The 23519-nt window shown below is 42.7% G+C and overlaps 1 protein-coding gene across 4 annotated transcripts; it reads right to left on the reverse strand.

The window, feature by feature from the left end:
• Window positions 1–12565: 12565 nt before the first annotated feature.
• Window positions 12566–22764, reverse strand: LOC121762295. Of its 4 annotated transcripts, none has more exons than XR_006042187.1 (6): window positions 22631–22764; window positions 22509–22568; window positions 22379–22438; window positions 21007–22255; window positions 13375–20902; window positions 12566–12954 (listed from the first exon to the last, which is right to left on the reverse strand). XR_006042187.1 is itself a non-coding variant. In XM_042158127.1 (4 exons), exons 1-4 carry the CDS (start codon window positions 22681–22683, stop codon window positions 21814–21816), a joined length of 615 nt encoding a protein of 204 aa, XP_042014061.1. In that variant the 5' UTR covers window positions 22684–22758; the 3' UTR covers window positions 21655–21813. The 4 variants fall into 4 exon arrangements, 1 of the variants encoding a protein (XP_042014061.1); XR_006042186.1 differs by having other exon boundaries at window positions 13375–20912; XR_006042185.1 differs by having other exon boundaries at window positions 12567–12954; window positions 13375–13461; window positions 13721–22255.
• Between the last annotated feature and the right edge of the window lie 755 nt (window positions 22765–23519).

The following is a 23519-nucleotide window of genomic DNA, read 5'->3' on the forward strand; positions in this document are numbered from 1 at the left end:
TTCAAACACTGGATAAACTCATCAAAGCACCTTTATAGTGAAATATGGATGTAAACTCAAGTAATATGCATTTAAACACCAATTATCATCACGTTTAACGCCCAATAAAACAGTTAAAATACGAGTTTGTCAATAACATGCTAGAATAAAAAGTCACGTTGAAAACCAAATTGATTTAAATGGAGTATATATATATATATATATATATATATATATATATATATATATATATATATATATATATATATATATATATATATATGATTTCACAAAGACATGTAATCATTTTAAACTCTTGATCTTGAATGGAGTATATAAATTGATGAATTCATTTTTTATTCCCAATTATGTCAGACAAGATGATTGTAGAATTTATAATACGTATTTACTTTGATAAATTGCATTTTAGCAAAAAAATAATGTTATATACTCAGTGTAATGGATAGAATTAAAATCCCTGCATACGTTCAACTTCATTTCTTTTTTCTTTTTTTTTTCTCACATTTATACCATGGTATTGTTTTATACTTTGTTAAAGTAACTAAAAACAAATAATACGTATTTACTTTGATAAATTGCATTTTAGCAAAAAAATAATGTTATATACTCAGTGTAATGGATAGAATTAAAATCCCTGCATACGTTCAATTTCATTTCTTTTTTCTTTTTTTTCTCACATTTATACCATGGTATTGTTTTATACTTTGTTAAAGTAACTAAAAACAAATGTTCCCCTATGGTAAAATTAGACGTGTACAAACGACAAATTTAAGTTCATCCATGACTAGCAAAGTTAGATATTCATATATTTGAATTATCCATCGCTCCATTTCAATCTTCCATCTTTTTTAAATCTGGGATAAACAAATGGTATGTACAGTAGATGTTACAAATGCGACATATTTGCTTATAATTAAACTAGAGTATATGCTAATTATATAATCCCAATTAATGTTTGAGTAGATTATGAAATTTAATTTTTGTTTAATACTATTGAGAAATGAAAATCCCACTCTAACTCATTTTATAGTTTTGGCGGCACAGGTTTTAAGAAACGTTAAAAAAGTTGCTGCAAAAAATTTAGTGGATTATGAGTCTTACTTGTATATATTCTCTCTCCGCGAATATGAGTCTCATTTCTTTCCGACACGGGTTTTAAAAAATGTTAAGAAAAATGAGTGAAAGAAAGTAAGTGGAATACATGACTCCGTTGTATATAAATGATATGTGAGTGGAATGTGGGCTATCTTTATCATTTACGGTAATTATGAATCGGGACTCCTATTCGTAGAAGGACCAAAATGAAAAAAACGGAACTCTTATTCAGGGACGGGGAAGTATTAGTTTTAAATGAATCATGAATAAAAAGACATAAATATAAAACGAGACTCTTATTCGAAAATGAACTAAAGTAACATAGGAGAACTTCTATTTAAAAGCAAAAGTAAAAACAAATTAAGAGCATCCGCAACGCGTTCCGCGTTTCGTGCCGGAAGAACGAAACGGGCGCGCGACGCGTTGCGGCCGTGACTTCCGTCACGGTTTCGTGCCCATGCCGTGCCACGTACCGTCGTCGCGAGACGCGGCACGGGCTGTGTCGCCACGCGCTTCGGCGCGTGGAGTGCCCCTGCGCCGTGCGTGACGCCCACTCGCCGGCCCGCGAGTGGGAGTCGTCATTGCTGACGCAATAAATCTTTTTTTTTAAAAATTCTAATTTAAAAAATAAAAATAAAAAATGTAAACGGTAATATTACCGTTTTTTATCCTTTTTCCATTTTTTTTATTTTTTTTGTTTTTTACTCTATAAATACTCCAATTTCATCCTCATTTCACACACAACTACACATCTATTCTACCTAAACCACCTTCATTTCCTCTCCAATTTTCATCTAACATCTCATTACAAGATGTCCGGCGACGGCAACTCCGTCGGTGGCGGCTCCGGCGGGTGGGATCTCAACGCATTCGCCGATTGGAAGACCATGTACCACACACTGGGTCGTTCCGGTTCGTCGACTCCGGACACCCAGGGTTCGGTGACGCCCAGGGGTACCAACCACTCCAGTTTGACGTTGATGCATACGCTCGTCACTCCGCCCCCCGGAGTTCACATGGATTATCCCAGATTCAGGAGAATTTTCCCGTTGAACCCACTCCAGGAGTGGGCCGAGGCGGGGGAGGAGGCCGAGGCGGGGGAAGCTCCAGGGTGGACTCGGTGGCGGGCGAGGAGGAGGAGGAGGATTCCGAGGAAGATGAGGATCTAGGCCTCCATCCGTACAGCAGCGGCGAAAAGTTGGCGGTATACAACGCCTAGATCACCGTCTCGTACGATCCCATCGTCGGGAATCAACAAACCAACAAGTGCTTTTGGGAGAAGGTCTCCGAGGTCTACCACCGGATTAAGCCGAAAGGGTCCCAGAAGCGCAAATACCAGATGCTCCGCTCTCACTTTGTCCGAGTCGACAAACAGGTCAAAAAATTCAGCAGCATCTACTCGACCGAAGCGGCGCACTACCAAAGCGGTGCTTCGGAAGCCGACATTCTGAGGGCGGCTTTGCGCATCTACAACCAGGACACCGATAAACAATTCAAATATTTTGATATCTGGCAGGTCGTCAAGAATGAGGATCGTTGGGCCGGCGGTGTCCGCTCCAGCTCGGGCTCAACCTCAAAGCACACGAAGCACACGGCGAGCGGCCAATACTCGTCTGGTGACGCCGGTGAGGGCAGCGGCGCCCAAGAGGCTGTCTCGCAGGAGTTTGTGGGTACGGTTGGCGATGACGGGGGATCCGGCCGTGGGCGCCGTCGACCGCAAGGGACGAAGGCGGCGAAGGCGGCTAGAGCGAGAAAGGGCCGAGGCGAATCCAGCCATGCGGCCTCGGGATCGGGCTCGGGGGAGGCTCGAACTCCCTTATGGCCATGTACGTGACCGCCACAATGGCGGACACTTCCCGCTTCTCGCCCGCCCAATACCAAGCCTGGTGGAACGGAATTGTGTATATGGCAGCACAACTTGGCCTTCCGACTCCTCCCGCCTTAGGTGCACCTCCACCGCCTCCGGGGGATGATTCGCCGGCGGAGTAGTTTTTTATTTTCTTTGAATTTGTATTTTGAATTATGCCACGTTTAATTTTTTAAGATTTTAAATGTGTTTTTTATGTTTTTTTTTAAATTATAAGTTGTATTTTTATTTTATGTTTTTTTAATGAAGTGTTTTTTTTAATTGAAATGAGTTGGAAATAGTAATAAAAAATGAATTGAATGAATAGTAATTTAAGGAACGGATAAAGAACGGACAAGGAATGCAGTGTTGCAGGTTCCGTGCCTTAGTTAAGGAATGGGGTAAAAAATACAGTGAAACCCCTAAATAATGGTTTAAGGAATGGTTAAGGAACGGATAAAAAACAACGTTGCGGACTGCCAAAGGACTCCAAAATCTCGTCCCAAAATATGGAGTACAAATTAGTAGTAGTACTAGTACTAACCAATGAAAACTGGTAAACAAAAATACAAATCACACTTAATAACCGGCTGTCAAATATTAATTGTCAAATCCGCAAGAATATTGCCTGTTCGTACCTTTCTACTCTCCGGCTGTCAAATATTAATTGTCAAATCCCCAAGAATAGTGTCTGCTTGCACCTTTCTACTCTCTGTTAGCCTACCAATGTCAAAGAAGTCATGCCCATTAATGTCATTCAACCGAATAAAATAAACAATGTACACATTATTTATATGAGAGCATCACGATAGCGATAGTCCAGCCATAATCCAGCCATAACCTAGTCACAAACTCCTCCTGCTATATCATCAGCACTAAAAATTCTTCTGCCACATCATCAAGACAAGCAAATAGCCCAGCAATAGTCTAGCAATAACCTAGCCACATCACTCAAAATTATATAAAATAGATAATTATCTATCACACAAAATACAGAATTAAATTTACGACACAGATACGGGAAAATTCAATAATATTATTTAAATTAAAAAAGTACATTTAAAAAAATTACATAAGTAAAAAAACTAACGACTTGTAGTCCTCCGTGCCCACAACTCTTCAATTAAATCCTTTTGGAGTCGGATATGAGCATCCGTTTGGCGCATGTCGGCATGTGCTTGGAAGAGACCGGCTTCATCGTGAAGTATCCCCTTCGTACGTTGGGGGCGGCCACGCCGTGGCTTGGACTTGCTTCATTAACGTCGTTGGCCAACTAGTCAGTTGTGCACCTTCATCTTCGACAATCATGTTGTGCATGATAATACATGCGTACATTATATCAGCAATGCAGTCGACATGCCACAAACGCGTTGGACCCCTAATTGCCGCCCATCGAGACTGGAGCACACCAAATGCGCGCTCCACGTCCTTGCGCGCCGACTCTTGTCGTTCTGCAATGTAGGCATTCCTCTCATCTGATGCGCATCTGATCGTCTTTACAAAGACGGGCCACCTAGAGTATATCCCATCCGCCAAGTAGTATCACATATCATGCCGGTTGCCGTTGGCGATAAAACTGACGGCCGGACCGACGCCCTGGCACTGCTCGTTGAAAAGGGGCGACAAGTTGAGGAGTTGAGGTCGTTGTTCGACCCGGCTACCCCAAAATACGCATGTCAAATCCACAGCCGGTAATCAGCTACTGCCTCGAGGATCATCATGGGATTCTTTCCCTTGTAGCCAGTCGTGTAGAACCCCTTCCAGGAAGCGGGACAGTTCTTCCACTCCCAATGCATACAATCTATGCTGCCTAACATACCCGGGAACCCATGCTTCTCCCCGTGCATCTGCATCAGATCCTGGCAGTCTTCGGGGGTAGGGCTTCGAAGGTACTGATCACGGAATATTTCAATCACCCCCTGACAGAAATACTTCATACATTCAATGGCAGCCGTCTCACCGATGTGGAGGTACTCGTCCCACATGTCTGCCGCGCCTCCGTAGGCCAACTCCCTGATTGCCGCAGTGCACTTTTGAATAGGTGTGTGGTCGGGTCTGCCAGCCGCATCGTGCCTGAAGCGAAAATACAGATATCGATGCTCCAAAACGTTTACAATACGCATAAACAGGGCACTGCTCATCCTAAAACGTTGCCTGAAAAGGTTGGCGTTAAACCGCAGCTCCTGTGTGAAGTAGTCTTCGTATAGGCGCTGATGTGTAGCTACGTGATCACGATCAATCACTGTTCGGCGATGGACAACTGGTCGAGGTCGACGTACCGCCGGCTGCAAGGCCCTCTGCATCAGTCGGTTTATCTCACGGGACGTATAGGCGTCCAACGCTTCGTTCATTCGACCTTCGTACTCCTCAGCATCCCCACCACTACTACCACACGTGTTACTCATTTCGCGTTGTTGCTCTTGTAAAGAAATTAAGATAGAGAGAAAACTCATTAAAACAAGTGGTGCGAATGAAAATGACGTGCAAAACGCGTATATATAGTGTTTCGAAAAAAAATTCGCTAGCCGATCCCTAGCCTGCAATGGCGGCGAGCGGATAGGCGAGTGCATCAGCCAGCGCTTGAGGATCGGCTTGCCCTCGCCGATTTTTTCGCCGAAATGGCGCTGGCCGATTACGATGGTTCAGCGAGCGAACTGGCTAGCGCCGGGGATCGGCTAGTCGGTCCACTCACCGCCATTGTGGATGCTCTAAGTCACATTTTCATTGACAAAGTAAAAAAATACTCCGATATAAATTGCAACAAAAGAACCCCTAATTAATACCAAAACAAAATTACTGTACATATGATTCCACGGCACATGTAATCATTTCAAACTCTTAATCTTAAATGGAGTGTATAAATTCATGAATTCATTTTTTATCCTCATTTATGTCAGACACGATGATCGTAGAATTTATAATAGTAGTAAGACTTCCAACGCTTTCACTTATCCGTCCCTTAACTGTCCCTTAAATTAATATTCACGAGTCTCACTGTACTGTTTTACTCCATCTCTTAACTAAGGGACGGAACCTGCAACCCTCTATCTCTTATTCATCCCTTAACCGCCTCTTAAATTACTATTGATTCAATTTCATTTTTTTATTTTTATTTCCAACAAATTCAATTAATAAAAAACACACTTTATTTAATAAAATAAAAATACAACTTAAAATTCTAAAAAAAATTAAAAACCTCATTAATAAAATCCTAAAAAAAACTAAAAATACATAATTTAAATAAAAAAATATATTTTTTATGGTAGATTAATTTGTGGGAATGAGTTGATATTTATAGAAGTGATTGGAGGCTTATATAAAAAATTTGCAAAAAACGCCTATAAACGGCTAGTATATTTTTTGGGATTTTTTTAAAATTTTTGATTTTTTCCTGAAATTTGTTTTTAAAAAACATTTTTTTCGGGTAAAAACGTCGCTCACTCGCGGGCCAGCGAGTGGGCGTCACGGACAAACCGGAGCTCGCCACGTTGCCAACACGCGTGGCGAGACGTCTCGCGAGCTGTCCGTCCGAGACGAACGTTTATCCGTGACGGGATGGAGACGGAAGGCTGCAACGCCGTCCCTTAACCGTTCCGTCACTCCGGGACGAGATAAGTGACGGCTAAGAGACGCGTTGTGGATGCCTAATATTTACTTTGATGAATTGCATTTTAACATAAAATAATGTTATATGCTCAGTGTAATGGATATTAATCAAAATTCACCTCCATAATCCTATAATCTAGTTCTAACTGCTTATTAAATTAAACTTCCAGCATACTATCAATTTCATTTCTTTTTCTTTTTCTTTCTCACATCTTATATCATATTTTTTATACTTTGTTAGCTAATGCTAGTAACTAAAAATAAATTCTCCCCTATGGTATAATTAGACGTGTACTAGCGCCAAATTTCATCCATAACTTAAAAGTTAGATATTCATATATTTGAATTATCGATACAACAGGGTTGTATCTGAGGATGATGTCGTTGACGTTGTTAGTAAGAAACTTAGACATTATTAATATGTTATTGAATTCTATATCAACCTTAGACATGTAAATAGAAATTATTGGACAATTCTTGGCCCAGCACGATATATTGTAGTCGTTAGGTATCGAATACCCTTAAAAATTGGGTATTTGTCGAGTGATAAGTATCACGAAACATTGGGTATGAGATATACCAATTTGATTTAGGTATATTTAGTGATTTACTTTTCATTTACAAAATACATCTATGGTGATGGCTTCTGATTTCTGGTAGCAATCTGGAATTCTGGACTACTCATTTACTCTGCTTATGCAAAACTGAATTGAGTTAATTAGGTTTCTTGTTTTACTACCGATTTTGGAGAAATGGCTAGCTGTTGTGCAAATTAAATGTGGATAATACCATAAATATGTAGAATATGCAGGTAGGTAAATTATAAAAGAGTTGTCACTTCATCTGGCTTGTCACGGGGGTGGAAAAATTCCAAAATATCGTGTCACTTTTTTTTTATTAATTTCCAATATATTTGTGATATTTATATAAAATCTAATTTATTGATTTAACTACATAGACATAGTGTGAAAATTTCCTTTTATCGTTACCCAATTTGATAGGTCTAATGTTGATCAAGAATTTTGTGACTAAACCAACAAATAATAGGGGGTGATCCACACGTAGAATGTACTACATCAGCCGATTCAAACAAGGGACTAATTACGATGAATTGTGAATGAGATAAATTAAGAATGTGCAAACAAAATTATTTTGTAAGGGCATCCACAATAAGAATAGCTCAGTCATAACCTAGTCATAAACTCCTCCTGCCACATCATCAGCACTAAAAATCCTCCTGCCACATCATCAAGACAAACAAATAGCCCAGCAATAGCCTATCCACATCACTCAAAATTATATAAAACAAATAATTAACAATCACACAAAATACGAAATTAAATTTACGACACAGATACATGAAAATTCAAAAAATTCATTTAAATTAAAAAAGTACATTAAAAAATTACATAATTAAAAAAAAAACCCTCTTCCACACGCGAATTACAGAATTACATAATTAAAAATTACAATCACGCAAATACAGAATTAAATTTACGACACATATACGGGAAAATGAAATAATTTTATTTAAATAAAAAAAGAAAATTGCAAAAAAATTAAAAAAAATCGCCTAGCCGATTCCCGGCCTACAATGGCGGCTAGCAGATCGGCTAGCGCCCGCGAATCGGCTAGCCGTTTTGCCGCTCGCCTACTACAATGGTTTAGCTAGCGACCGGCCAGCGTCGGGAATTGGCTAGCCGCCTGTCCGCTAGCCGATCATTGTGGATGCTCTAAGTAACTTGAATCTCCAACCAAAGGAAAAAATTATTACCAATAAAATTTTGTGCCGCGAATCTCACGTTTTAGTAAAGAAACAATAACAACATTATTTTAATTTAATAATTAAAAATTGAGACTGATCGAAACAAATACTCCCTCCGTCCACGAAAAATAGGGCACTTTCATTTTCTGCACTCGTTTTGAAAAAATAATAAATAGTTAAAGTGTAGAGAATGTAAAGTACGAGAAAGAATAATGTAGAGAAATCTCTTGTCTAAATTATTTTCTCTATTACTTTTCTTTCTCTCCACCTTAACTATTTATCATCATTTTTTTAAAACGAGTGCAGAAAATGGGGAAGTGCCCTATTTTTCGTGGACGGATGGAGTAATAAAATCGTTTTCGTAGTAATGCGATAGTACATTAGTGATTCATTTCGACTGATGACAAAAACGTCCGTATTATAATTAATAATAGGAGGTTTGAAAGTAATGGCTAATTGACTAATTAATTAAAGAGAAGAAAATAAAGAATAATTAAAATTTAGTGATGGAAAGAGGGTATTTTGTGTCATCCAGAAAGTGAGTTTTTTTTAATCCATATTGTAGACAACACCAAAACACAATCTAGTTAGTCAGATATGAACTCCAACCGATTACTTGCAAGTGATTACTATTATGGATGTTGTGTGATCTAGAACAGGATGGAAAGTTGTAAACAGGAAAGGACATTTCAATGTTTTTTTAAAAAATTCGGGAATTTGGGTACCAGATTTTTCGGGGCCTGATACCCGAGTCGGGTATCCAGGTACTCGATAGCTTATCGGGTTCAAAGAAACGGGACTGTCAGCTACAAGAACATGAAAACGCACTTGTAAAGAAACCGGAGATGAAGTTGAATTGTAGGTGACAAAGTGTTTTGGAAATTTAAAGAGAAACTTTTATTTCTTGAGTGGAATTGTACAGAATCGAATTTGCAGGGAATGAAAAACAATTTCCCTCTTTCTCTTCTATTTAAACTCGCGCCTAACAAATTTAACCAAAAAAATCAAATCCTACGGCCATGATTAAAAGTCTGCTCCGCCTCGCATCCGACGGCTCCTGAGTGTTCTTAGCCAATGCAGCTTGATTTCATGCTTCAACTTGAATTATCAATTGCAGCTAAGCAATTAATACTTACAAATCTCCACCTTCATTGCTTAGATGAACTTTCCAGCTCATGTTGCCCACACAAACTCACCAGCCTCAAGCACAACTCAAACATTTCTCTAGGTAGTGGTTTTGTCAACATATCCGCCGGATTAACTGCTGTGTCAACCTTAAACAACTTCACCTTGCCGCTTTCAACTTCCTCCCTTACAAAATGTAATCGCACATCAATGTGCTTACTGCGTTCATGGAAGACTTGGTGCTTAGTTAAGCTCAAGGCACCATTGTTGTCACAGCCGATGGAAACTGATCCTTGCTCCACGCCAAAATCAGCAGCTATACCTCTCAACCAAGAGCTCTCCTTTACTGCTGCTGTTAATGAGATATACTCTGCCTCAGTCGTGGAAAGAGCTACCACATTCTGCAATCCGGACTTCCAACTAACAACTGCTCCATACATTGTAAAGATGTATCCGGATTGAGATTTTCTAGTGTCTATGCTTCCGGCGAAATCACTGTCACAGTAGCCAATCAGGGGCTCCTTCTCAGCATAGTCATCACTTTTGAACAAGATTCCCAAACTACCTGCTCCTCTTAGATATCTGAGAATCCATTTTATTGCCAACCAATGCTCACTGCCATAGTTGCTCATGTTTCTGCTGGTGCAACTAATAGCTTGGGCCATATCTGGTCTTGTCCCAATCATAGCATACATTATGCTACCCACCACACTGGCATATGGAACATCTTGCATCTTCATCCTCTCTTCATTCGTTTTGGGTGACTGTTCCATTGACAGCTTAAAGTGTTGTGCCATGGGTGTTGCTGTTGCCTTGGAGTTGTCCATTCTGAACCTTCTGAGCACTCTTGATATGTAATCTTCCTGACTCAGCCACAACTCTCTCCTATCTCTTCTCCTCAAGATATTCATGCCCAGAATTCTTCTAGCCGAGCCCAGATCCTTCATATCAAAAGCCAAACTCAAGTCATCCTTCACCTTTTGGATTTCAGTCTTTGATGCACCTGCCACAAGTATGTCATCAACGTATAACAACAAATAAGCCACTGCAACCCCATCTCTTTTCTTGATGTACACACATTCATCATAGCTAGATCTTGCAAAGCCATTACTTAACACATAATCATCAAACTTCTTGTGCCATTGTCTACTAGCTTGCTTCAATCCATATATGCTCTTTTTCAGTAGGCATACCTTATTCTCCATCCCATGTTTGACAAACCCTTCTGGCTGACACATGTAAATGGTTTCTTCCAAATCACCATGTAAAAATGCCGTTTTGACATCCAATTGTTTAAGCTCCCAATCAAGTTTTGCCACAATAGCTAGCAAGATTCTTATTGATGTATGCTTTACTACTGGTGAGAATACTTCATTATAATCAACACCCTGTTGCTGACTGAACCCCCGAGCCACAAGTCTAGCCTTAAACCTGATCTTTTCACTGTCAGCAGTTCCAATCTTTCTTTTGAATAGCCATTTGCAGGTTACTAGTCTCATGTCTTCCACCTTATCTACCAGAATCCAGGTACCATTTTGGATAAGAGAATCAATCTCATCAATCATTGCTTTAAGCCATTTGTCCCTGTCCCTGCAATTCATTGCCTCATTGTATGAATTTGGTTCAGAGAACTCCACTTCCTCTACAACACAAAGTGCAAAATACAGCATCTCAGTATCTGTGTATCTTGTTGGTGGCCTTATATTTCTTCTTCTAACTCTGTCTCTAGCCAACTGATAAGAGGCTAAATCTGGCTGAACACCCTCCTCCACAGATCCTCCACCATCAGGCTGCTGCAACTCATCCCCATTATCAGATTGCTCTGGATGCTCCACCTCAATCTGAACTTGCTGTTGTTGGGGTTTCTGTATCACTTTGTCTGCTGCTTTGAAGGGCATATCATCCTCAACAAATGTCACATCCCTACTTACCAACACCTTGTGATTTCCAGGCTCTACACACCAAAGCCTATATCCACTCACACCGGGCTGATATCCCAGCATCACACACCTCACTGCTCTGGCATCCAGCTTGGTTTGTTTCAAGAGAGCAAATGCTTTGCAACCAAAAGGCTTCAGTTTAGTATAGTCCCCATAACTCCCATACCACCTGAGGTCTGGGGTGTCACCTCCTATGCTAGATGATGGGCACTTATTAATCAATTTCACTGCTGTAGCCACAGCTTCTGCCCAAAATCTTTTCTCCATACCAGAGGACAACAACATACACCTTACTCTCTCCATTATTATTCGGTTGGCTCTCCCCGTAACCCCATTTTGTTGAGGGTTTAGTGGGACAGTACGATGTCTCTTAATCCCCTTTGATGCACAGAATTCTCCAAACTCTTTGGATACAAACTCCAACCCATTATCAGTCCTTAGACATTTAACCACACACCCCTTTTCTTTCTCAACGATAGAGCACCATTCCTTGAATTTTGACAGAGCTTCAGACTTATCTTTTAGAATGAACACCCAAAATTTCTTTGAATAGTCATCTATTACTGTCATATAGTATTTGCCTCCACCTATAGACATCACAGGGGAGGGTCCCCATAGATCACTATGTACATAATCCAATGGGGAAGTTGATGTGTGTGTACCTTTCTGGAATGGAAGTTTCTTAGCTTTTCCCATTATGCAATCATCACAAGATCTTGCAGGCCCCTCATCACTGCTAGAGATGACCTCTCTTTTAACCAACTCCTTAATACTACCAATGGCCGGATGCCCCAGCCTCCTATGCCAAAGGTCACAAGATTCATTCTTAATCACATTCACCTGATCATCTGACACCACAGCTGATCCACACAGGTAATACAGGCTCCCATTTCTCCTACCCTTCATCACAACCACCCCATTTCTCTTCACCTCCATAACTCCATTAGAAGAATGAAAAGAGCATCCCTTTCTTTCCAACATACCCAGAGATATCAAATTTCTTTTTACCTCTGGAATGTATCTCACTTCACTAAGGATGGCTGAGGACTGGTTAGCCAGTCTGAAACGGATCTTGCCTACTCCTTCAATGCGGCATACTTGGTTGTTCCCCAGAGACGGCGCCACTTGTAAAGAAACCGGAGATGAAGTTGAATTGTAGGTGACAAAGTGTTTTGGAAATTTGAAGAGAAACTTTTATTTCTTGAGTGGAATTGTACAGAATCGAATTTGCAGGGAATGAAAAACAATTTCCCTCTTTCTCTTCTATTTAAACTAGCGCCTAACGAATTTAACCAAAAAAATCAAATCCTACGGCCAGGATTAAAAGTCTGCTCCGCCTCGCATCTGACGGCTCCTGAGTGTTCTTAGCCAATGCAGCTTGATTTCATGCTTCAACTTGAATTATCAATTGCAGCTAAGCAATTAATACTTACAGCACTGCAGCCTTAGGAGTTAGAAATTACCTGTTACCCTAGTATATGTAATACTTCTACAGGAGGAACACAAACTGCAGTTCCAGTGCAGAGAACTTCGTCTGCCTGAAGTAGTTCTTCAATCGGAATAGAACGCTCCTCAACCTGTCCGCATTCAGATAGAATGTAGAGCTTTCAAAAAATTGAACCAAAGGATGTCGATGCATCAGGAAGCTCAACTACTAAGAAAGCACGTAAATTGTTGGTGATCGTAAAAGACGATACTAGGACAACACAACAAAAGCATTTAAGCATCTGTATCTTGCAGTGTAGCAGAAGGCAACAAAGAAAGCACCTGCTAACTATAACTATCAAAGTGGGATACCTAGCTAATCATCGCGATCATAACTGTTTTCAAGCATGAAATGGACTAGTTATAACATCTTTTCGGGACTAGTATACAGAGACAGCAAAGTGGCCAGGATGGCCAAAGCTCCTGTTCCCGGAAGAAGAGTTGAATGTTATCCCCACATTTAAAAGCATGAGATACATGGATTACCCCCTAGAATATCCCACTGATTTTACCTTGCAATATCCATGTTGCTTTTATGCATAATTCTTTCAAGAATCGTTCCATTGGTGGGCGGAGTGGAGATAACATTGTCCGGAGTCCTGTAAACAGAATACCGTCTGTGAGTAACCAAAAGTAAAAAATACCATCAGTTACAAACGATGCAGCACATATTAATCGACTGCCATTTGACATATTAATATTTTACCAGAATGCAAGAACTCAACATACTACCAAAACAAATACATACAAAATATATTACTACTTGTGTAGTGTTGTTTAGACGAGTTAAATGCATGGTATACCGATTACCGACACATCTGATGAACATTCCACATGAGAGAATTAGGTGATAAATACCTTCTGCAGGAAAACATTAGAAGCTGAGACCTCCTCACTGTCTCTATTATTGTTCGCGACCAGGTATAATCTCACCAAATGCATATGCAGAATCACACAGAATAAGGGTGAAATTTAATGCAAAAAAAAATTAAAAACATAATCATCTAATCACGAAATCTCGCCAACTGCATATGCTCTACATCCAACCAAATATTTTCAATAGTTAATGTTCCTGAACACACCATGGCCACTGATATCTATCATTTCTCTTTTGGTCATGTTATGAGTTCAATATCAAAATTTCAAGTAGTTTGAGATTAAGGCAGTAGTGTATTACCCATATTAGCTTTACAGTGTTCAAAGTTCAAACTGACTAGGATCTAATATTTTTTAGGGTGATCAAGGAATCCACTGTAAACCACCATGCATACTTTTAACACAATACAACCACTCTATATGTTAAAGAGACAGTGCAGGACTAGATAGGTCATAAGGCAATGCTCCAATTCCATAAATGCCATATCAAAGTGCTCAGGGATGCCAAGCAATAATACATACATCTGTACAATGAAACGACCAAGTCTGCTAGTTTGACCTGGAGGAGAAAACATACTAGGAGTTTTAGGAGCAAAATACATAGACAGACCCTGTCTGATTGAAACGACCAAGTCTGCTAGTTTGAGCTAGCCGTTCTTGCGCAGCGTCCCTGTGTACCTCCTCAATCTTTTTCAGACCTTCAACTTTCCTCCGCTGCTACCACTTATCCTTTCTCAGATCAATAGAATCTGTCAGCATGAATCTTACAGCTTCATGTTATTGGATAGTTGGGTAATGATATCAAATAAGCATCGTGCGGTCCTTCGCTTTGGGATGATCTATCATTACATCATTGTGCTCATTAATTTTCACAGAGCTTCTATGTTTTCTTCACCAGTATTCTGATACTGACCCATCAATTTACCAATGCACTCGAGCATTATTCTTTCAGTCAACATCTTCTTGCATAATTCTCCAATTAGTCTAATATTACCCAACACGCAGTCTCTTCTTCTGTCTGTTTCCTATCCCCTTCATCAGCTTCATTTGCCTCTTGTTCTTCTCCTTCTCCTCTCTAAAGTTCTTTCTGCCATTTGTTCAAGCGTAATTTCTCGAAAGTGTCAATTCTGGCAAGACCGCAGCAAGGTGAAACAAGGAGTCGGCATACATCTCACAGAAGGTATGCTCCATCAGAGCTTTATCCAAAGTCTGCAAGATGACTATCGACATTGACTTGCTGAACTTGCAGGAACAGTTTCTCAAATTTTTGAGATGTGAGTTTGTTCAATATGCCCTTCAACTGTATCTGTTCCTCTTCTTCATCATTAGTAACCTTACCTACTTACTTCTTCTCAGCTAAGCGCATAATTACAGTTGGTGTCTGAGGAGAAGGCATCAGACCTTTCTGGAAAGCAGTTCCCCGCTGCCATCAATCCAATTCAGAGTTATTTCTTTGCAATACTCCCTGAGGACCAAGGGACTGCATTGGCCCCGAGAGGATGCCCCCACCATGCATGGGTGTTTGAGGCCGTGGATTCCTTAGAACACCACAATTACCTACATGACTAGGTCAAAAACCAACAACATTATTCGCATATCCAATATCTGCACCCATATCTCCTCGCCCTGACATAAGTGGGCTGTTAGGAGTGAAAGGTGGATGAAAGTCAGGGAGCACGAGTTGTGCTCTCCTGATTGTCACTAATCAAACCACAAGCTGCAACTACAGATAAAGAGGGGAACGATCACTTTTATTGAAGAGAATATAGAGAAATAACAATCCTCCGCAGAGGCCTACGACCAAGTCGTCCAAAACAATTGATCTATCCACGATATTCTGAACTCCCTAGCTTACACTTATTTATACTGTAAAGTAAATAACTGGAATGCATAAAAATAGGAACTCCATGATTTACTCGATCTACTCCTCGATCTACTGCTTCACCGTGCCTGTTTCCTTGATTTTCTCGCTTCCCCCAACTGCATTCCTACTTCCTCGGCGGCTGTATACCTTCCAGCCGTTGACCGTATCAATTGCCCCGGTCGACGAAACAGCCTTGTCCGCAAGGCTGAAAAATGGAAACTGGCCTCTTACATCTGCCTCATCCATCCAAGTGGCGTCATCGTCCTCTAATCGAACACATCTAATGAGGACATGCTCGACGGGTTCGCCCTCCCTCAGCTCAGTTCGCCTCGCCAGCACCTTGTCGAGAAGGAAAAGAGGGTCAGCATTGATGAGGCCGTCAGGAAGCGTGGCCTCCACCGGTGCCTCTCCAATGGCACGTTTGAGGAGTGAGACGTGGAACACCGGGTGGATGCGGGCCGAGTCGGGAAGCTGCAGGCGATAAGCCGTCGTTCCAATGCGAGCTTCGACTCTAAAGGGGCCAAAAAATCGAGGGGCCAACTTCCTGTTGCGGGCAGTGAAGAGTGAGGACTGACGGTGGGGGCGGAACCTTAAATAGACCATATCACCCACACTGAATTCGACGTCCCGGCGCTGCTTGTTTGCGGAAGCTCTCATACGTTCCTGGGCACGCCTTAAGTGATGGTGCAGTAGCTCCAACACCTCATCGCGAGAGCGAAGAGTGTCCAGAACAGACTGTGCCCGAACCTCCCCTAGAAGAAAAGCGTGCAAGTGGGCGGGGGCGACCGTACACTGCCTCGAACGGGGTCATGCCTGAAGCTGAGTGAGCGCTTGTTTGTAACAGTATTCCGCCCATGCTAGCCATTTGTTCCACTGCTTCGGCCGGTCAGATGAAAAACAACGCAAATATGTCTGCAAGCACTGGTTTAAAACCTCCGTCTGGCCGTCGGTTTCGGGGTGGTAAGCGGAACTCATCTTAAGTGTGGTACCTGTGGCACGAAACAGCTCCTTCCAAAAAGAACTGTGGAAGACAGGGTCGCGATCCGATACGATCGACCTATGAATTCCATGAAGGCGAACCACCTCACCTGTGAACAATTCCGCTACCTGCCGGGCCGTGAAGGGGTGTCTAAGGCCGATGAAGTGAGCGTATTTTGAAAGGCGATCGACGACGACAAAAATGCAGTCGAGACCCCCCGCTCTCGGCAGCCCAGAAACAAAATCCATGCTGATATCCTCCCAAATCTGATCCGGAATCGGTAAGGGCTGCAGGAGACCGGCTGGAGACTTGGTCTCGGTCTTATGCCTCTGACACGTCGAGCATGCCGCGACGAAATTGGTGACTTGTTTCATCATTCCGGGCCAGTAAACGTTTGAGGCAATCCGGCGATACGTACGGTAAGCCCCCGAATGGCCCCCTGTAGGTGTGATATGGAACTCGGCAAACAACCTTGGAATCCAGGGAGAACGGGGCGAAACGACTATCTCGGTCTTATGCCTCTGACACGTCGCGCATGCCGCGACGAAATTGGTGACTTGTTTCATCATTCTGGGCCAGTAAACGTTTGAGGCAATCCGGCGATACGTACGGTAAGCCTCCGAATGGCCCCCTGTAGGTGTGATATGGAACTCGGCAAGCAACCTTGGAATCTAGGGAGGAGCGGAACGACTATCCTCCCATTGTAGAACAAAGTTCCATGAATCAACTCGTATTGTGGGAAAGTCGGCTGGCCGGCTTCCAAAGCGGTCTTGATCTTAGCGAGGGCCGGGTCGGACGGTAGAGTCTCCTAGACCGACGACCACTCTGGCCATGACGGAATTGAAATGGCCGAGAGTTCCAGCGCCTCCTTGTCTCGCCGAGATAGCGCGTCGGCCGCCCTATTTAACTTGCCCTCCTTGTAAACGATGGCGAAGTCGTAGCATAAGAGTTTTGCCGCCCAGTTTTGTTGCGCCGGATTAGCTAGGGGATGGGCTAGTAGTTGGCGCAGACTACGCTGATCCGTGTGTACTACGAAGCGGCGACCCAACAAGTAAGAGAGCCAATGATGGATTGCGAGGACGAGGGCCATGGGTTCCTTCTAGTACGCTGACTTGGCTAACCAACGAGAGGATAAAGTATTGCTGAAATAGGCCACCAGCTGACGGTCCTGCATTAAAACTGCCCCAAGGCCCCTGCCCGAGGCGTCGCACTCTATTACGAATTCCTTCGTGAAATTCGGCATCCTGAGGAGCGGTGCTGATGTCAATGTTGATTTGAGAGCGTCGAAGGCGGAGGCCATTGCCGTCGGCCAAATTCAGGCAGCTTTGGGTTGGGGTGCCAGTGGCTTCTTCAGGAGCTCCGTCAACTGGGCCGCAATCTTGCCGTAGTCCCGGATAAAATGGCGGTAGTAACCTGTTAACCCAAGGAACCCTCGAACACTCTTTAAGGATGTTGGAGTCGGCCAGCGGAGGACGGCCGAGATCTTGGCGGGGTCCATTTTAACTCCTTCAAAGGACACGATGTGACCGAGATATTCGACGCTAGCCCGACCTAGAAGACACTTCTTTGCGTTGACGACGAGGGTATGATTATTAAGGGCCTCGAAAACCTGGCGGAGGTGGTGCATATGATCTGCTCATGTCGCGCTATAGACGAGGATGTCGTCAAAAAACACCTAAACAAATTTCTGAAGTGTCGGTCGGAAGATGTCGTTCATCAGACTTTGGAATGTGGCTGGAGCGTTGGTGAGGCCGAATGGCATAACAAGGAACTCGTAATGGTCGAAGTGGGTCCAAAAAGCTGTTTTGGGAACGTCGTCGGGTGCCACCCGAATCTGGTGGTATCCTGCCTTCAGATCGATTTTGCTAAACCACCTGGCCCCATGTAATTCGTCGAGTAATTCCTGGAATAGGATATTTGTCCGGTACCGTCCGTTTGTTAAGCTCCCTATAGTCTACGCAAAACCTCCATGAACCATCTTTCTTGCGGACGAGGAGGACCAGGCTAGAAAAAGGGCTAGTGCTCGGTTGAATCACTCCGGAGGTCAACATCTCGGCGATGAGCTTCTCCATTTCATCTTTCTGCAAGTGGTTATACCGATAGGGGCGGACAGAAACGGGGTTGGTGCCTGGGAGGAGGGATATCCTGTGGTCAGTGCGGCGGTGGGGGGCAGTCCCGTGGTCTCCCTTGTGATCGCTGGAAATTCTTCGATCAATTTGAGCAGTTGCGACCGGGCCGCCGAGGACAGGGCCGAGATGATCCCGAAAGGCTCTGCCACAGTCGCTTTCTCCATTCCGTAGAGGACCCAGCAACAGTCTCCTTCCTCGAGGCAACGGAGATCCTGGGTGGAGCAAGCCCAGCGCATGAAATGCGGGTCGCCCTTGAGTGAAACGGGGCGGCCGTTTACTGTGAAATCCATGGACGATCGCTGCCAATTTGCCATGGCATAGCCGAAGGAGGCGAGCCATGCGACACCCAGAATGACGTCGATGTTCCGGAGGGGAAAAAACTTAGCAAGACACCACAAATTCCTCATTCTCCAATGTTAGAGACACGTCCCTGCAAATTCCCGCTGCGCGACGTGTGGAGCCGTTACCCCTTTGAGACAGAACGGGTTGAGTGAGCTGTATACGGGTGTGCCTGGGTGGGTGATTGGGAAGGCGCGGGTCGCTGGGGTTGGGTGGACGCCATCATGTCTATATCTAGCGCCAATTCGACCGCATCCTCATAGGTAGTGATTTTGGAGGCCTTCATTTGTAGACGGACCTCCGGGCAGAGTGCTGCCATGAAGAATCCCAAGTACTGCGGACACGAGATGTCCGGAACCTGCGCGAGGCGCGCCTAAAAAACCGCCACGAATTCTGTCAGAGAGCCAGTGTGGCGGACTGCGGCGAATGCTTCATACTCATTTAACGCCCCAGTGCCGCCAAAACGTTTCATCAACTCCCTTGCGAAGCGAGCCCACGTCAGATCTGGAACCCGATGTCTCAGCAACTGGTACCAAGGGAGGGCATTGCGATGCCAACCCGGTCCTCGGAAGAGGTTCCCGAGATCAAAAAGTATTGCTCCGCCCGTGCAAGCCATGCGAGGGCGTCCGAGCCATCAAAGGTGGGCATGGGCGACGCCGAAGCCCCACCGGTGGTTGCCGTCTTTGACCCCTGATCCGCTGAGGTGGATCCGTCGTCGGGGTTGGAAGTGTCCTTGAGTTTCAGTGAAGCGAAACCCGCGCGCATCTTCTAGAGCATGGCGCTCAGTTCTGTTCGTACCTCCGTCACCTGATCATCAGTGCGGCGGAACTGGGCATTCAGCTCCTTCACTGCCGCGTCCAACATGAGTCTACCCTGCTGCAAATCCTCCGTTGCCTTCTCCAATTCATCCAGTCGCGTGTCCGCTTGAGAGTTCACCATCGTTCACCGCACCAATTGTTAGGAGTGAAAGGCGGATGGAAGTCAGGGAGCACGAGTTATGCTCTCCTGATTGTCACTAATCAAACCACAAGCTGCAACTAAAGATAAAGAGGGGAACGATCACTTTTATTGAAGAGAATATAGAGAAATAACAATCCTCTGCAGAGGCCTACGACCAAGTCTTCCAAAACAATTGATCTATCTTCCTAGCTTACACTTATTTATACTGTAAAGTAAATAACTAGAATGCATAAAAATAGGAACTCCATGATTTACTCGATCTACTCCTCGATCTGCTGCTTCGCCGTGCCTGCTTCCTTGATTTTCTCGCTTCCCCCAACTGCCTTCCTACTTCCTCGGCGGCTGTATACCTTCCAGCCGTTGACCGTATCATGGGCCTGGAAATTGGTTCCGTTTATCCTCATCCTCCATAGCCACTTGCAAGGCTATCTGGTCTTGAACCTCCAGAAGCCCTGTCAATATTTCTTCCAGGACTATGTGACTCAAGCATATTGACACTGGAAACCATCAATACATCTGTTACGTCTGAATTAATTTCAAATCCTTCTTGAAGATCAGGGCATTACTCCATGAATTTAAGAAGGAAATCTCAGAATTCGAAGACTGAAGGGAAAAAGGCTTAGATTTAGTCAGAGGAGGTTTCTCCCTTGGCAGGTCATTCTCTCTAGAGATTTCGGAGGATGTCTGCTTCATGTTAATGCTTGATGATTCTACAATGCTCTCTGCATAGATCACAGCATCTTTCTTGTCCACATGACCCTTGTACGTCATTTAAAGATAATGATTCCTTGGAAGTTTCGCATGCGAAATGAGTTCTAGGCAACAGAGATTTTGTGTTAACTGCTTCAGCTTCCAAGGATCGAGAAATCAAACTTGAGAGCGAGGGTGTTTACCTGCCAACCACTAAATAGTAGTGTAATCCCGGCTCATAAATCATGAAAAACATTCACAACGTGGACAGTACTTATAACTGGATAAACAAACAGACATATCATACCTGATCCTGCTGGCCGGGATTGAGTAAGTACATCTTTAAATGAACCAGGCACTGCTACTTCATTTCTTGCATACTAGCGGAGCTTTTTATTTTAATAATTATGCAGAATCATCCATAGGAACGAAAGCAGGAGCCTTCCAAATATTTTCAATATGTAACAATTGAATATTTCCATAGACTTCTCCAAAACTCGATGACGATAAAGATTTTAGAGCAAAAAAAACAGGGATTTTTCACTAACTACAATATGCAGTGTTGACGAAATTACGACACCATGTAGAGGTCCAAGCTCAGCAAAGCTTGCCTCAGGAGAGAATAAAGTTGAAAATCTTGAACGAGTAGGAAAAATGTGTATCTAGAAGACTCGTTTGCTTCATTTGTTTGCTGCAAGAAGCAATGTCTGCTTCTATGTTGTAGATTCTTCTCTTTACAACAGGCAAACTAGAATTTATTTAAGTTAAATCTACTAAGTATGTCCTAGTAGATTTATTGAATAGCCATTGTGTAGTTTCCTCCATTTCTGCGGTGCCAATGAAGGCAGCAAACAGATGGAGAGACATAGAGAGCAATTAAAGAAATCAACTTTCTCTCTTTATAAATCAGATACAGAGCAACTAAAAAGGTAAGTTCCTAAAACTAGAGTTGCTCTTCAAGAATTAAAGGACGATCATATATAGATAGAAAATGCACCCACCATACAAAGTAATAGAGAATCAAAATACCGAAGATGAGTAGGAACCTAATAGAAGATAACATTGTCAAGATAGATAGCCACAAGAAAATTACTACTACATATTTGATCAAAATCTATGATCCCTTGAGTTTCTTTGAGGGGCTAGCATCGTCAGCATCAGCATCAGCGTCAGGTTGCTTGGTGGATGACTGAAGCTTCATTCCAATATATTGAATGAGATGCTGAGTCAAACGATCAGCCCACAAATTTCCGTCGACCTTGCAGAGGGAAAGGAGCGATAGTGCGAAGTCCCGGAAGAAGGGAAACCATATACGTAAAGGACCATCCTTTAGGAGGGATAAGGCAGCCTGATCATGATGATCATGCTCAATAGATTGAACCTTGGTTATCAAGTATAGAGCTAAATCAACATTAAAATCATCGGGCCAGTCTGCTCGCACATTGTACATATCCCTCACCCTTGATACACATATCTTAGATGTGATTTTGACATATCTATCCCTAAGGCGCAGCTGATCGGCAACCAAAGAACGATCTGGTGTTTCACCCGATTTTCTGCCCAAAAAAAAAGAGATAATTAGAGAGATGGCCAATTATGTGAGGCCGATTTGAGCTTTGACGGGGAGGAAGCAAGAGATAATGAGAGAGGTGGGTAAATTAGTTATAATTGGATTAAACCTTTTTCGACGAAGAGGGAGGGGCGGGTTTCTGGCGGCGGCGGAACCCTTTGCATCCACTCTGCAGGGGAAAGTAAGAGATGAGAGAGATGGGTATGTAAACGTTAAGGGAAAGGCATCGCCGATTTGACCTTTGACGACGGGGAGGGAGGGGCGGTTTTCTGGCGGCGGCGGAGGCCTTCTCATCCATTCTGCACAAAAAAAAAAGAGAGGGTGAGAGGGAGATAGGTATGTGGTAGAAGACCAATTTGACCTTTGACGACGACGGGGAGGAAGGGGCGGTTTTCTGTCGGAGCCCTTTTCCATTAGCGTCAGATATTTGGGGACGGAAACGCAGCAGCTATTGGGTTTGTGATTATCAAATACTACTCCCTCTTTACAGTGCCCATATTTTATTTCTATCAATCCCTAAGAAGGAATATGCATTGGGCTGGATAAATTTAACTGGTGAGTTGGGCTTTTTTTGAAAATAATCCTGCTACAAAACATGGGTTTAGAGGAGATAAAATGACCCAATCCATATCAAACCCACCTACAAAATATACAAAACATGAGTTTAGTATATTTATTAATTTATATGTGAGCTTTAGTGGATGCTGTCTATTACGTGTAATTTATAGCTTATCTTTCAGCTTTTGATATACAATGCTATTAAAAAAAAGAGTGTTTAAGACAAAAAGAGAAGTGAAGAAACTGAGCAATCTCCTCTATCAATTGATAACAAATTCGAGTTATCATGGAATAAATGAAAACTATAATTAATTATATTTATTTTAATTCGAGTTACCATAGAATACACGAAAACCATAATTAATTATCTTTAAAAAAATTAGTGAATAATCCATCATTATCCTAAATTGAGTCATGCATCCCCTGATTTCAACTAGATTTATTTTTCGAGAACAATGGGCTTACAAGGCCCACAGTTCTACACTTATGGCAAGTAAATTGAAAGCTCCAAATTCATCCACTAAAATTGTGCATATCGAATTTGATTGAAAAAAGTAGGATGGCCCAATACGTGAATTAATTGAAGATCTAAAGCCCAATTAGTGCTCTTCGTATTATCTGGAAAACCCAATTCAATCAAAGCTCTGACACACTCTGGGTTTACACGAAATTTTCGGTAGAAAAGGATACTA

Source organism: Salvia splendens, chromosome 13, assembly GCF_004379255.2.
Source record: "Salvia splendens isolate huo1 chromosome 13, SspV2, whole genome shotgun sequence".
NCBI classification, from domain to species: Eukaryota; Viridiplantae; Streptophyta; class Magnoliopsida; order Lamiales; family Lamiaceae; genus Salvia; species Salvia splendens.

Coding starts and splice junctions, on each gene's coding strand:
- LOC121762295 (XM_042158127.1), bottom strand. CDS start 22,683: ATGGAAAAGGGCTCCGACAGAAAACCGCCCCTTCCTCCCCGTCGTCGT. Junction 22,439..22,508: donor CTCCCTCCCCGTCGTCAAAG/GTCAAATCGGCG, acceptor TTTCCCCTGCAG/AGTGGATGCAAAGGGTTCCG. Junction 22,256..22,378: donor CTCCCTCTTCGTCGAAAAAG/GTTTAATCCAAT, acceptor TTTTTTGGGCAG/AAAATCGGGTGAAACACCAG.